A 16,461-nucleotide genomic window follows, 5' to 3' on the forward strand; every position below is an offset into this window, starting at 1 on the left:
AGGGCGGGTCTGACATCATACCTGTAAAGTCTGGTTCTGATCAGCTTGGATTTCATTGAGTTATACTAATTTGTTTCTCCATGGCGAGACATCAAAGTTCGCCATTCTGCTGGGGTCACACCCTTTTGCGAAAAGTCACAGTTTTCACTGTAACCCAAAACCAACTCCTTAAGGCTTTCCTGGAGAAATTTGAGGCTGCAGATTTCACCCATCACAATACTGTACCCCAAAGTGTAAAACATGACATTTCCTGTTCCCACTAGGTGGCGCTGTCCCTGATGTCAAATATGGCAGTTGAAATATGTTCAGGGGTGGAGCCTTATCATATGTGTTCACTTTGGTCAAGGTCAGAAAATGTACGACAAAATAAGAGTCAATGAGATTTTCATGGCGAGTCATCGAAATTCGCCATGGCGCCACTGCCTCACTGTATTACGAAAACTCAAAAGCTCCGCAATTTAAGATGGCCCAGGTGTGTAGTTGGCACTATCCAAATTTGAAGTTTATAGGACCAAATCCCAAGGAGGAGTTCGTTAAAGTACAAGGCATGGAAATGGTAAAATCAGAGCCAAAATGTCACATTCACTTCCAAATGGCGGACTTCCTGTTGGGTTTAGGACATGGCCATAATAGACTTTTTTGTGCGTCCCTGAATGATAGATATGGGTGCCAACTTTCATACATGTAGGTAATACCCATCTCGGGGGCTCGCGTTTTTCATTTTTCTAGGTGGCGCTACTGAGCTAATTTTCCCTGGCCATGTCTGAGGACATTAAAATACGTAAATTTTCACCAGACCTGACGCGTGTGCAAAATTTCATGAGTTTTTGAGCATGTTTAGGCCCTCAAAAGGCCGATTCATTTGCCGAAATAATAATAATAATAATAATAATAATAATAATAAGAAACAGAGCAGATACAATAGGGCCTTCGCACTGTCAGTGCTCGGGCCCTAATAATAATAAACAGAGCAGATACAATAGGGCCTTCGCACTGTCAGTGCTCGGGCCCTAATAATAATAATAATAATAATAATAATAATAATAATAAACAGAGCAGATACAATAGGGCCTTCGCACTGTCAGTGCTCGGGCCCTAATAAACAGAGCAGATACAATAGGGCCTTCGCACTGTCAGTGCTCGGGCCCTAACTAAACAGCAGCTGCTATATGTTACTGCTAAGCAGCTTAAATGAGTTTTGCATTTACGGAGGTTGGGTGTTTATCTCTGTGTCCATGAGTGAGTGTACGTCTACGTGGGGTGTGTGTGTGTGTGTGTGTGTGTGTGTGTGTGTGTGTGGGGGGGGGGGGGTCTGGATGAATTAACGGGTAAAAACTAGCGTTAGTAAAAAAGTTGAAAACTTACGGTGGTTTGTCCTTTGCAGAAGCTGCTCCTGGATGCAGTCGTTTGAGGTGCTGGTGCATAGCCGTCGTGCTTTTATGATAGGCCATTTCCACCTCACAAAGCCGGCAAACGACTGAATCACTTCCTTTTCTGTTAAAATATCCCCATACTGTAGAACTGCGTGTTCGGGTGGAGTGATTTAAGTTGACTGCAACTGCCTCACTCATACTTCCGCTACTCGCTGCCGCCATGTCTTTTTTTGAAAGTGACGACGCATCGACGCAGATTTTTTTACGTCGATGTATTTCGCGTTGTCCCAGCCCTAACAATGTTGCTACCAGAATTTTTTTTTCTCTGCAATTCGAACGTAAAACGCCTGTACACAGTTTACCAGCAGTTTAGCTACCAATCAACAGCGATCACACAAACTCAAAATTTAAGGCGGACCCACTTAAGGTGGTCTGATAATATGGCGTGAAACACAACAACATAAAGTTGTTTTAAAATAATAATTAAAAAAGATTATTGAAATCAATTTTATTCACAACCATGAACTTTATTTTTAACATCTTCTTTTGCTGTTGATTTTTTTTTATCAGAAGGTTAACAATGATTTACTGCAGGCCTAACTTTTAATCTGTATATCAGTATCTGAATTTTAAAATAAAAAAAAAAATACTATCAATTTTATTGTCTTTCACTGCTGATATTTGCTTTTTTTTTTTTTTTTAAATGGTATTTACTGGTTGTATTATTACGGTGGACCCTATTTTTTAACATCTTGCTTCTGTAAAAATGAATGTTTTTGTTTGCTTAAAAATCTAGCTTTATACTGTGAATTCCAATGTGCACAACCCCAAAAGATGTAGTTTTACTCAAATAATACCGTAAAATCTAAGTTTTTCAGACATTTTCAACATTACAATATTTAATTGTAAAATGTATGCATATTTATTTGTTTTCACAGAAAATATTTATAATTTCAACATTTTATTACAGTAAAAAACAAAGTTTTATCCAGTCTCACAATTAACGGTTATTCAATCTATTTAATACAGTAAAAGGAAGTTTTTGGTTTTACGCTCCATTACCGTTGGAATTTGACGGTGTTTTGCTGTATATTTTACTGACTTTTGTTACAGTGTATATACCTGTCACAATGTTTATAAAGTTCTCCACTCTTTGTGTTCAGAGACAGCAGGTGGAGGTAGAGCGAGACGACTTTGTAAAGTGTTGTTTAAACAGATGTAGCCTCGATTCAGCAGGTCGGCTTCTGTTAAAAATATCATGAACTGATGGCTCTGCTCCAACAGACTGTTCACACTGAGACAAAGAGTTTGAAAAAAATGAGTTTTAAGTTTTATATATATATTTGATTTGTACAGGACTTTTATGTATTTGTTATATATTAATAATAAAGTAAACCTTTTTTCTTCTGTCTGTACAAAATACCAGATATTATTTTGGTCAAAGTGCAGATGTTACAGATGTTTATATCTATATTTTACTGTGTAACAGAACAAATGAACAATTTTGCACAAACAAACGTTAACATATAGATATTGTACTAAACTGTTTTCTCTCACAGCAGTGAACATGAACTCTAACTTTGACTTTTAACAGATTAAACTTAAACTTTTCAGTGATGTGTAGGAGGGCAACAGATGAACACTTACTTTGACATTTGAATACAAACTAGTCATTTTGCGATTTTTTCCCTCCACCTCTCATCATCTTATAATGTATTTGATTGTTCTTCATAAACAGTAAAATAGATCCACTGATCTGATGGGATATTTTTTTTATGTTTTAATGGCAGCATGGACAGACGTTTTATATCTCTGTGTTCATTTTGGGGGGATCACGGTATCAGTACTGTTATAGTTTAATATTAATTCTGTATGACTGCTTGAGCAAAAAAAAGCTCAAAGTTTAAAACCAGGATTTTAACTGTGATCAGCATTTCCACAGTAAGTTATAAAAATTTTTACAGCAACTTCGAGAACATCTGTCACTAGTTAGTTTAGTGGGTCTCACTAAAGCTTGTTTCAGAAGAAAAAGATTAATGCAGACATGTCATCAGTCTGTGTTCATGTCATATGAAACTTGTGGAGTTTCATAGTGGAGATGTTCTCCAGAGTTTGGAAACAGTTTGGGTCACTTTGAATGGCGGCCATGAAAACAAACTTTCTTTTATCACAATCAAGAAATGTTGATTTTCACATTGAGGGATTTTTAAGGGAACTTTAAAGATAATTATGAATTTAGAGAAAGAAACAAACTTATTTCATTATTTTAATAAAAGCTGAACCTGCTCAGTGAAAAACAGAAATGAGACGAGATTAAATCTGACATCAAAAGTTAAACAGTCAGAAACTCTTCTGAAAATCTGCCCCCTCCCACCTGTGCTGAGCTTCTGTGGAGCCCCGCCTCCTTCCAGGAAGCAGCTCACCTGTGTGTCCGTGTTTAGTGTCCAGGTGTGGAGTGGAGCTTGTTGTTGGTGTGTGAAGAAACTGTAAGTTTGCTTTGTTTCCTCCTTTAACAGTTTGTCTTTAGGAACTTTACTGTTTGTTCAGCTCATGTTTGATTTCTTCACACAACAAACTGTGTGTGTTTGTATTTCCGGTCTCTCCATTAAAGTCAGTGTGTAATGTTTCCTGGCTAACATCAGCTGTGTGCAGCTTAGTTCCAGCACAAATCTGCCGCTCCATAGTTCACGGTAACGGACTCACAGCTGGACCAACGAGGCCGAGTGTGTCCGCCACTCTGAGCTACGTTCGTGTTTGTGTACTTGTAGTTTGTACTTTGTGAGTTCACTCAGAGCCCACAGAGGACGCAGCGTACGTGATGACGTCACGTCCCTTTACCTTTACTGTCACTGTGATTAATATTTACACATGAGACACCTGCAGAGCTCCGACACTAAGCTAGCCAGACAGCATGCTAACGCTAAGTTAACGCTAAGAGCTCTTAAAGAAACGAGTTACAAATGTATTTGAGCACTTTGTAAATGAGAGCAGCAGCACAGAGTTAGTTGATGGTCAGATGGTTACAGAGAGAGCAGCAGACTTTATAAATGATTATTTATTGTAGCTGTAACTTAGACATGACATGTAAACAGACTGTTGGCTCTCCTCATACAGGAAGTGATGCTTCACTTTCAGCCGTCTGTGGATTTTCTTCAGGAAATTTAGCTGCAGCTGTGAAATGAGGCCGATTGTGAGGAGGAAGTGTAATATGAAACAGGAAGCCTGTAAAAGCTGAAGTCACACTGTCAACATGTCAGCACACAAGCTCACACATGACTGCTTCATCAACATGGAGCTCTGAGTGTTTATTAAAGGATCATTGTGTGAAAGACGCTCTAACACAGCTGACTGCAGCCTTTAGCTGTGAGCACACAGTGTCTCACATTTACATTCATTTACTATCAAACACACTCAGTAACTTTAAACAGCTGCTGTTATCAAGTGAAAATAGCAAAGATTTCAGGGCTGAGCCCCAGTGTTTCTACATCCTAGTTAGGGCTGCCACAAACGATTATTTTGATAGTCGACTAGTCACCGATTATTTTTGCGATTAGTCGACTAATCAGATCATCATCCATTGGACGTAAAACGTACAGCTTATTGCACCAGCAGCATCTGCTCTTATATAACTATCATTAGCTTACAGCTTTAAGTGTTTAAGGTATGTGCTAACTAAAAATAAAGACAAGATGATAGTTTATTAATTTTTAATGAAATTTGCAGATTGTTTCGGTGAAGTTTAATAAACTCCTTGCTATTTAAAATATAACAGGACACTGGAGTAAATTCTCGAGCATCTCACACTTCTGATAATCAGCTGTCTGCTTGACGTTTATTCAGCTGTGTAAAAACTATAACTTTAATCTCAGCCAAACCGATTTACTCAGGAACAAATAAAATACTGAAAAAAGCCAAACAATAACATTTTTAAGTTATCTAAGTGACTTATATATGCTTAACCTGAGTAGCGAAAGATGGCGGTGGGTTTGAAAATGATTTGCCGGGAGTCCGGTGTTCTCACGGCTCTAGTGAGCCTTGCTCCCGGCTAGCTATCGAGCTAGTGGGTAACAGACGTCTCTGAAAACGTCGGAGCGCTTTTGAAAATATGTGGTGTCTTGATAAACTGAGCAGATATTTGAGGTTTACACAGCTACATTCTCACCTGAAAATATGTTAAACGTTTATTTTGTGACCCAGAAAGAATAATAAGAGTAATATTAAAACTAACTAGCTGCCGCCATTGTTGGAAACTGAGCAGGGCTGCGCTATGAATTCTGGGACACAGCTAGTGATGTGCGGATCGATCCTGAAATATCGATTGCTCTGATACCAATCATTTATGTTCTAGAATCGATTCTCACATTAAAATATCGATATTTTAGTAATTTAGGGTAAATTTGTAGTTTATCATTAACAGGAACACAGTGGAAAGAAACTATAACATTCGGATTGTCTACATTCAAAGGAACTACTTCCTCTTCCGCCTTTCATAGTCATGTGCGAAATACGGCTGTATAATAACTCGCAGCCCCTTGGCGCGCGCACTCACAACAATGGCTGAGCGTAATTGGAGTCATGTGCGGACTTATTTTACCTCCACAAACAGCTGAGATGTGGTTTGCGATACATGTGGCAAAAAAGTGAGGTGTTGTGGCCGTACTTGCCAACCTTGCGACCTCAGAATTAGGGAGACATTAAAAATACATTTTACAGGGTTTATTTATCGGGTAAAATACGTTAAATGTCACCGTTGTTATTGGCTGACCCGGAAACAGCGGGGGTGTCCGAATTCAGAGGCTGCTTCCACCTGAGGACCCGGCCTTCGCGGTCTAAAGAAAGCCGGGTAGTATGGCACGAGCTCCCTCGGTGGAGTGAAACTGCCGTCTGCTCCTTGCTATCTAAAATATAACTGGGCACTGACGTAAACTCTCGACCGTCTCACACTTTGTTTAAACAGTTTTCTGTTTGACGTTTATTCAGCTGTGTGAAAACCCCGGAGGAACCCACCCGAGGGATTAATAAAGTTAAATTTAATCTAATCTAATAACTTTATTCTCAGCCAAACCGATTTAGTCACGAACAAATAAAACCCCGAAAAAGCCAAACAAGAACATTTTTAAGTTATCAAAGTGACTTATATATCATGTTTAACCCGAGTAGTGAAAGACCTCGGGGGTTGAAGACGATGTGTCGGTCGGCTCAGATATTTGAAGTTTACACAGCTACATTCTCACCTGAAAATATGTTAAAAGTTTTTTTTGCGACCCAGAAAGAGAAATAAGAGTAATATTAAAACTAAATCGCTGCCGCTATTGTTGGAAACTGGAATTGGCTGGGCCGCGCTATGAATTCTGCGATATGGTTTTTCAATTTTGTTGCCCGGGTGGAAAATTGGGAGAAATTCGGGAGAATGGTGGCTCCGGGAGATTTTCGGGAGGGCACTGAAATTCGGGATTCTCCCGGAAAAATCAGGAGGGTTGGCATGTATGGTTGCGGCAACATCACTAACCTTGTCAAACACCTCAGAGTAAATCATATCCCAGAATATGACGAGCATATGTTGAGGCGAACTGAAGAGGAGGAGAGGGACAGGTGCTGCTAGGGCGAGACAGACGTCTCTCACGGGTCCTTTAGTGCTGCAGGCAGGCAAGGTGTTCAAATAGCACAACTTCAGTTTTTTTATTTCTACATGATGAACTCTGCATTATTAAGTGATAAGAACAAGTAATCTGATGTCCTGTAATCATTATTATGCTTTAATTTGAGATACAATAAATAAAATAAGTTTTTGTACAAAGTATCGGTATCGGAGCAGTATCGTCGATACCACCCTGAATATTACTTGGTATCGGATCGGAAAGAAAATCAGTGGTATCGCACATCACTAGACACAGCTTCTTCTTCTTCTTCGGGGTTTAACGGCAGCTGGCATCCTTGTACATGCAGTGCTGCCATCTTCTGTTTCAGTCTGTTATTACACTCTTAAATCCTGCTACTTATTCCTGCGGCTTTTGGGATCTTAGAAAGCTTCAAACGACGCGTCGACTATTACATCAGTCGTCGACGATTTTGATAGTCGACGTAATCGTGACTAGTCGACTGATCGTGGCAGCCCTAATCCTAGTAACACCTCAGACAGTCACAACTCATCAAAGCGTCTCATTATCAACAGGACAGATTTAGGTCATTATCATTTCATATTTCTGTGTTATCATCCATCAAATGTTGACACATAGTGGGTTTGTCATTCTCTCAGCTGACACTGAGATGAAGCAGGAAAGAAGCAGCTGATATTTGGACAGCACACATGATGAAAGGAGGATTTCAGTTGATGTGCACATGAATGATTTGTGTTTCCTCTGCAGGTGAAGGTAGAAAGTATGTGTGAGCTGATGTGAATTGAGCAGCATGGATCAGTGTGAGGACAGAGAGGAGGGAGTCCCTCCCTCTAAAACCACTCTGTGTGGGGAACATGAGAGCCAGACCAAAGCTCAGAGGTGAGATGACCATCTCTAACTGTCCACGACTCTTCTCCATGTCACAGCTCAGCACTCACATCACTGCTCCATCATTATTCACAGGAACCAGCCTGGACCTCCACCCAGCTCTGTGTCCTTACAGAGTGCCTGGTCCAATGATCGCCCCCTTAACTTTAAAGTCCAGCCTCTGTCTGCTGCAGAGAGGTGAGCTGTTAGTAACATGAACTGATGCCAGTTTGATTTAAATGATTTTGATGTCTCCTGGTTTCTAAAATGCATTTCTGTAGCAGAGCAGTGTCTCAAAGGACACACAGGCTCAGCTGTAACTGTCATTTTATCTGGTTTTAAGATACATTTGGACACAATTGGCTGTTTTTAACTATTTATTTTAATCCTAGGGGTAAATTTAGACCTCACACATCTGGATCCTAAACTATGATAGAAACAGCTGCTAGCAGTGGGTAGTTTGACTTTAGCCTGGTGGCTAAGCTAACAGAAACAAGCGTGCCAGCTGTGCTCTGTGATGATGATACGCTGCTCTAGAAAGCAAACAAAGGTTTGTGCAGCTCCTCTTCAGAAAAGTGTTCAGAGAGCAGCTGCTTTATTAGACATACCTCGTCGTGTGAGCCCAGATGTGTGTAACAGCTGGATGAAGGAGACCCATCACAGTCACGTCTCCATCCTGCCTTTATTAATGAACTTCCTGTTGCTTGCAGTTGACAGGAACACAAAGTGTTTGTGCCACATGATGCTGCAGGATTTGGTAACATCTCCATGATGGTAACATCTCCTCGTCTAACTGCAAACACATGAACGCTCCTAATGGCAGCTATCACAGCCACAGAGGCAGTTACTGACAGGAAACAGCTGCATTATCTGCAGTCTGTGTGATCACAGCTGCTTCAAAGACTTTCATCATGTTTGTGTCTGCAGAGGTCAGAGGTCACAGTCTGCAGTATCCAGCTGTCTGTCTGTGAGGAGGGACCGGTCCAAAAACAAACCTCCAGCCTTCAGTGCTGAACCTGGACCAACGAGGTCAGACAGCTGTGATGACTCCTTTACATGTTTGCGTTTTCCCGGATAAATATGACCAACTATTAATTAAAAAGTAAAAAATATTAGACTTTGTCCTGTAGCGCTGTGTGGCAGGCAGGATTGGACCCAAACACAACCGGATGAAGTCAAAGAGGCAGCTTTATTTCAGCTTTTATGTTTCACTCAGTGCTCCCACACTTTGGAGGACACGTTTGTGTATTTAGATTTCATTGGTGTAAACACCAGTCACACAAGCTAACCCATGGAGGTAGCAGCTGGCTTTGTGTTTGGTAAAGTCTGTTGGCTTAAACTAAGAGAGTTTAGTTTGTTAGCACAAAGAGCTGTCAGCTAAAGCCCTGAATGCACTTTGAATACAGATAAACTGAGAAAAACACTTTAAATACAGCAAACAGTCAAACTGACAACGGGTTTTTTCTGCTGATCATCCACAGCAGTACATTTAGCATTCATGCTAGCAGCAGGCTATGACTGTCCACTCAGCACTAACACAGGCAGGAGTGAGCAGTGATGAAGCAGGACTGTGGGCAAGTTTGAGCTACAATCCAGGATACCTGAATCCCCAATTATCAAAGAATTACAGTTCAAACGGATGCAGAGGGATGGAGAGGTCAAACAACTGTGTGGCTTCACTCTCCTCACTTCTCTGCCAGACTATCAAATTAAAAGCATATATTTTGAGTACAAGAAGCCAAACTATAAACTTATTCCAATATTCTTAATATCTCAATCTGTAAATATTCCTTCCAATAGAATACAACTCTAAGCCAGTGAGTCATAGCTTTATAGTTTTAATCATTAACCCATCCATCCATCATCCATCCATCTTCATCCGCTTTATCCGAGGCCAGATCGCGGGGGCAGCAGCCTAAGCAGAGAAGCCCAGACCTCCCTCTCCCCAGCCACCTCCTCCAGGTTATCCGGGGGAACACCAAGGCGTTCCCAGGCCAGCCGAGAGATATAATCTCTCCAGCGTGTCCTGGGTCTGCCCCAGGGCCTCCTCCCGGTGGGACATGCCCGGAAAACCTCACCCAGGAGGCGCCCAGGAGGCATCCTTGTCAGATGCCCAAACCACCTCAGCTGGCTCCTTTTGATGTGGAGGAGCAGCGGCTCTACTCTGAGCCCCTCCCAGATGGCCGAACTTCTCACCCTATTTCTAAGGGAGAGGCCAGCCACCCTTTGGAGGAAGCTCCTTTCTGCCGCTTGTATCCGCGATCTCAATCTTTCGGTCACTACCCACAGCTTGTGGCCATACGTGAGGGTATGGATGTAGATCGACCGGTAAATTGAGAGCTTCACTTTTACACTCAGCTCCCTCTTCACCATGACGGACTGGCCTAGAGCGTCCTGGTGCCACGTGCACCTATGGACACTCTTATGTTCGAACAAGGTGTTCGTTATGGCCAAACTGTAATTTGCAAAGAAGTCCAATAACAAAACACCGCTCGGGTTCAGATCAGGGAGGCCGTTCCTCCCAATCACGCCCCTACAGGTCTCGCTGTCGTTACCCACGTGAGCATTGAAGTCTCCCAGCAGGACAACAGAGTCTCCAGGTGGAGCACCTTCCAGCACCCCGACCCTAAGGCACAGGGATCGAACCCTCTCATCCACCCGGAAAAACCCCAGCCCGCCGCCTCTCACCAGGGGCAACTCCAGACTGAGACAGAGTCCAGCCCCTTTCCAGGAGACTGGTTCCAGAGCCCAAGCCATGCGTAGAGGTGAGCCCGACTATATCTAGCCGGTACCTCTCAACCTCACGCACTAACTCAGGCTCCTTCCCCACCAGAGAGGTGACATTCCATGTCCCTATTGCCAGTCTTGGCAGCCGAGGATCAGTCCGCCTGGGCCTCCGCTCCTGGCCGCCGCCCGGCACACAATGCACCCAACCCCTATGGCGCCTCCTGCGGGTGGTGGGCCTGCGGGAGGATGGGCCCATGTCTCCTCTTCGGCCTGTGCCCGGCCAGTCCCCATGGACTAAGGCCCAGCCACCAGACGCTCGCCCTCGGGCACCCTCCCCGGGCATGGCTCCAGGGTGGGGCCCCGGTAACCCTATCCCGGGCAGGGTAAACTGTTCCCTCGATGTTCTCTTCATAAGGGTCTTCTGAATCGCTCTTTGTCTGGTCCCTCACCCAGGACCAATTTGCCATGGGAGACCCTACCAGGGGGCAAAAGCCCCCAGACAACATAGCCCCTGGGATCCCTGGGACACACAAACCCCTCCACCACGATAAGGTAGCGAATCACGGAGAGGAATCATTAACCCAAATTGTCATAATCGTGTAAAATCCACAAACTCCATGTAGGCTCCTACAATAAGCTAAAACTGTCAGTGGTTTCCCCTGTAATTTATGGGCCTTATTACAATCAGTATCAGTTATTCTGTTGACTTACAAGAGGAACAGAAAAATATCTCCATGAGAACAGTTTTAGTTTAAATCCGACTGTATTAACATACAGTATAAGTGAGTGTAGGAGAGAATCAGACAGCTGTAAACAGCTAACAAAGCTAGCTGAGTTTAGTTTAGTCTAACTGCACTGAAGCACATTAAGCAACATGAACACACACATGACTTTTCTATTGGTTATAAATTGTCCATGAAAGTTTCCACAGTTCATGATTGTCCATTAATATATAATATTTCCCAAAGTTCCCTCTAACTTCCCCAGCTCATTAGTGTAGATGAAATCAAAGGAACTGTGGATAACTGCAGTTTAAATCTAGATGTTTTTCACTTACAGTAAATGGTTTTAGTGTTAAAGAAATGTGTTCACAGAGAGAGGAAGAGGAGTGGTGTTTGTGAGGAGGAGCAGCTGTCCTGCTGTGCTTTGTGTCAGAACGTCCTGAAGGATCCAGTCTCTACCAGTTGTGGACACTGGTTCTGCAGACAGTGCGTCTCCTCATACTGGGACCAGTCTGCTTCATCAGGAGTCTCCTCCTGTCCCCAGTGTGGAGAAAGATGCAGAACCAGAGCTGGACTGCAGACAGCCAGTCAGAGCAGCTGTGTACAAAGTAAGACTGAACATCTGTCTGCTGATGGACTCATTTCTGAAAACTGGACTTCTTGTGTTGTTCAGACATTGAAGAGTTTTCTTTCTGTTTTTCTTTCTTTCAGCAGATGTTGGTCTGCAGGAGGTTTTAGATGAACATAAGATCAGTCTGAGGAGGAGATGTGAACATGTGACTGAAGGAAGTGATGAAACAGGAAGTAGAACCCTCCTCAACAGGATCTACACTGAGCTCTACATCACAGAGGGACAGAGTGAAGAGGTTCATACCCTACATGAGGTGAGGCAGCTGGAGACAGCTTCCAAGATGGACGCCCTCCATGACGCTCCAATCAGGTGCCAGGACATCTTTAAAGCCTTACCTGGCCAACAGAGACCCATCAGAGTGGTTCTGACCAACGGCGTGGCTGGTGTTGGAAAAACCTTCTCAGTGCAGAAGTTCACTCTGGACTGGGCAGAGGGCTTGGAGAACCAACATGTCAGCGTGGTGGTTCTGCTTTCATTCAGGGAGCTGAACCTGATCAGAGATGAGCAGTACAGTCTTCTGGAGCTGCTCCATGTTTTCCATCCAACATTACAGAAGGTCACAGCAGAGAAGCTGGCTGTCTCTCAGCTTTTGTTCATCTTTGACGGCCTGGATGAAAGCAGACTTTCATTGGATTTCACCAACAGGAAGCTGCTGTCTGATGTCACACAGAAGTCATCAGTCAGCCAGCTGCTGACAAACCTCATCCAGGGGAATCTGCTTCCCTTGGCTCTCGTCTGGATAACCACACGACCTGCAGCAGCCAATCAGATCCCTCCGACATGTGTTGACAGGCTAACAGAAGTACGAGGCTTCACTGACGCCCAGAAGGAGGAGTACTACAGGAGGAGATTCAGTGATGAAGAGCTGTCCAGCAGAATCATCTCCCACATGAAGACATCCAGGAGCCTCCACGTCATGTGTAGTATCCCAGTCTTCTGCTGGATCACTGCTACAGTTCTGGAGCACATGTTGACTACAGAGCAGAGAGGAGAGCTGCCCAAGACCCTGACTGACATGTACTCACACTTCCTGCTGGTTCAGACAAAGAGGAAGAAGAACAAGTACCATGAGGGACATGAGACGAGTCCACAGGAGCTGACGGAGGGTGACAGGGAAGTTCTTCTGAAGCTGGGGAGGCTGGCGTTTGAACATCTGGAGAAAGGAAACATCATGTTCTACCAAGAAGACCTGGAGCAGTGTGGTCTGGATGTCACAGAGGCCTCGGTGTACTCAGGGGTTTGTACAGAGATCTTCAAAAGAGAGTGTGTGATCTTCCAGAAACCAGTCTACTGCTTTGTTCATCTGAGCATTCAGGAGTTTCTGGCTGCTGTCTACATGTTCCACTGTCAAAACAACAGAAAGACAGAGGTGGTGAAAGACCTTCTGGGGCAATCCTTAAAAGAAGAAAAACACAGTCACCTTACCCTAAAGTCATTTAAAGGGAAAATTGTTAGGTTTTTTGGACATACTTCATCTCAGGACAGTCTTCATCAATTTAATGATCAGCGTTTCCCATCTCTGGACGTCTTTCTCGGCAGAGTTACAGAGAAATCCCTCGAGAGTAAAACTGGTCATCTGGACCTGTTTGTTCGCTTCCTTCATGGCCTCTGTCTGGAGTCCAACCAAAGACTCTTAGGAGGTCTGCTGGGTCAGACAGAGAATGGTCCAGAAACCATCCAGAGAGTCATCAACAACCTGAAGGAGATGAACAGTGATAAAATCTCTCCTGACAGAAGCATCAACATCTTCCATTGTCTGATGGAGATGAACAACCTCTCATTATTTCAGGAGATCCAAGAGTTCCTGAAGTCAGAGAACAGATCAGAGAAGAAACTCTCTGAGATCCAGTGCTCAGCTCTGGCCTTCATGCTACAGATGTCAGAGGAGGTTCTGGATGAGTTGGACCTGCAGAAGTACAACACATCAAACCAGGGACGGCGTAGACTGATTTCAGCTGTGAGGAACTGCAGAAAGGCTCGGTGAGTTTAAATCAATTCATCAGCATAGAGTAGTAGATTTGTTATTAAGAAATAAACCAGGGTTTCTGTGGGTAATTAAAAAGACAGAAATTAAGATCAAGGAAAATAGTAGATTTCAGATCCTGTTTCTGAATTAAATTAACTTCAGCGGTATTTTGTTTATGAATACATAGCATAGGTACTGAGATAGATTTTCTAAATATGATTTTCATGTTTTTATTTCACTTTATGTTGATGTCCCTTTTATTATCACACATATATACTAATTTTCAGGATGTAGTGATGTGGAATAAGTCACTGCTCATTTAAAACTGCTGGCTAAGGGTAAATGTAAATTCAGTAAAATCATAATTCACGTCGGCAGTAATGACACCCGGTTACGCCAATCAGAGGTCACTAAAATCAATATTGAATCGGTGTGCAACTTTGCCAAAACAACGTGGGACTCTGGGGAGGGGACCAGAGAAAACTACAATCAGGCCAGGAGTGACATGTTTAGCCGCATGTTCTCCTTAAATTGCTGTCTGTCTGAGTGGTGTCCCAGAAACGATGTGGGCGTCATAGATAATTGGCAAACCATCTGGAGGAAACCTGGTCTTGTTAGGAGAGACGGCATCCATCCCACTTTGGATGGAGCAGCTCTCATTTCTAGAAATATGGACAAATTTATTAAACCCCCCAAAATATGACTATCCAGACTTGGGACCAGGAAGAAGAGTTATGTCCTCCTGCTACCCCCCCCCCCCCCCCAAAAAAAAAAACCCCCATCTCCATAGAGACTGTGTCAGCTCCGAAAAAGACAAAAAACAAACTAAAAACCAGCAATAAACAACTAGCGTTCAGATAGCTGCCCTGTACCAACATAGAGCAGAGCAGCTATCTGAACGCTACTCCAACAGAGGTCGATCATCTTGTTAATAATTTTACCTCCTCACTACGTACGACTCTGGATACTGTAGCTCCTGTGAAAACTAAGGTCTCAAATCAGAAGTACCTGACTCTACGTGTATAATTCTCAAACACGTAGCCTAAAGCAGATGACTCGTAAGCTGGAGAGGAAAGAGGAAAGAGAGAGGCGTGTCACAAATTTAGAAGATCATCATTTAGCCTGGAGAAATAGTTTGCTGCTTTATAAGAAAGCCCTCCGCAAAGCCAGAACATCTTACTATTCATCACTGATTGAAGAAAATAAGAAGAGAGTGAACACCAAGTGCCACTGTTTCTCTACTCGACGATATAAACAGCACCAACAGAGACTCATCAGAGTGGTTTTCTCTGCTATTTGAAACAAACCTTAAAGTTAGAATCACATGACTGAATCATCAGATAAGAAAAACATGTGTACATGAAAACGTTTGTACATGGAAGAGATGATGAAATTCACAAAAGCTCTAAAGATCTTCAATAAGAGTCACAAATATATTTTTAATCTCTGTACATTTGTCTAGATACTGTCAGACTGAACACAATCATGTTTTTAACTATGCAATCAACTCATATCTATTTTATCTATTTCTTCTATATATTGTCTTGTGATTGTGATTGTGTAGTCAAAGGGAAGTTTGACTACACATAGTCATCCTGAATGTAGGTAATAAACCACACAATATTCACAAGAAACTGTCTTAAAATGCAGGAATGAGCTAAAAATATTCCCAGCTTTATTAAGACTCATGATAAATAAATAAACAAATTCATAATATGATTTGTAAAAGGTATTACATGGATATCTTAACATTAGTTTTATTAATAATGTCTTTCATTGCACAGGCCATTCTCCTCTGACGTCTGGCATCAACAAGGCATTTTCACTCTGCCATCCAATATCCAATGAATTGCTGCTCATTGGATAATTCCTTTTTTTCCCAGGCCATTCTCTGTAAACTCAGAGATGGCTGTGTGGGAAAATCCTGGTAGATCACCAGTTTGTGAAACATTCAGACCAACAACCACGCCACGTTCAAGGAAAAAAAATAGTGAAATCGGCCAACAGTTTAAACAATGTTATACTTTAAAGTAACTTTTCTTCATTTCACTTGCAGATAACTCTAAACTCTGGTTACACCTGGTCTTAAATGTGTGAGCTGCTCATTCTTACCACCTATTTGTCTTTTATAAATTCAATTTTTGTTTGGGTAGCGGCTTCATAAATATCATAATGTTTACATGCTGTCATAATCTGGAGGAGGGTTGCTAGTGATGAGCAGATCTCATATTAAGATCAGATATCAGAATCATAAAAAATATGTAATACTTATTCACAAGCTTTAACCTTTACTGTTAAACAAAGAGTTAAAAGGGGAACGGCCACAATTTAAACAGTTTGGCAAGGCTAAAGCAAACGCTCCATGAAACAAGAATCACATGATCAAATGACCTGGTACCGGGCTTGAGGTGAAGACAGATAAGAGGCCGCAGACCAGTCCTCCTAAGACTCAGGACAAAATCCTTCAACTCCTGTGCGGCTTTAATCCAACACCAACCTTCATAACCACACACACACGCACACGCTGTCTGTCTGTCTGTCGTCTGTTTGTCTATCT

The 16,461-nt window shown here is 42.6% G+C and overlaps 2 protein-coding genes across 6 annotated transcripts in view; one reads left to right on the top strand and one right to left on the bottom strand.

Moving 5' to 3' along the window:
• The window catches only part of LOC146377003 (NACHT, LRR and PYD domains-containing protein 12-like), a 554,927-nt gene that overhangs the window by 247,231 nt on the left and 291,235 nt on the right, over positions 1-16,461 (bottom strand). The window lies entirely within an intron of this gene.
• The window catches only part of LOC146377009 (protein NLRC3-like), a 34,841-nt gene continuing 22,155 nt past the window's right edge, over positions 3,776-16,461 (top strand). Inside the window, exons 1-6 of one of the 3 annotated variants that reach the window (XM_084944985.1) lie at positions 3,776-3,859; positions 7,739-7,870; positions 7,955-8,056; positions 8,786-8,887; positions 11,680-11,915; positions 12,022-13,918. In XM_084944985.1, coding sequence (XP_084801111.1) covers positions 7,782-7,870; positions 7,955-8,056; positions 8,786-8,887; positions 11,680-11,915; positions 12,022-13,918 — 2,426 coding nt within the window. In that variant the 5' untranslated portion in view covers positions 3,776-3,859; positions 7,739-7,781. Of the gene's footprint in view, positions 3,860-7,738; positions 7,871-7,954; positions 8,057-8,785; positions 8,888-11,679; positions 11,916-12,018; positions 13,919-16,461 lie in introns of all 3 variants that reach the window. The other 2 variants (XM_084944984.1, XM_084944986.1) reach the window with 2 other exon arrangements.

This window comes from Perissodus microlepis, chromosome 11 (assembly GCF_051167445.1).
Source record: "Perissodus microlepis isolate ML-2025 ecotype Zambia chromosome 11, ASM5116744v1, whole genome shotgun sequence".
NCBI lineage: Eukaryota > Metazoa > Chordata > Actinopteri > Cichliformes > Cichlidae > Perissodus > Perissodus microlepis.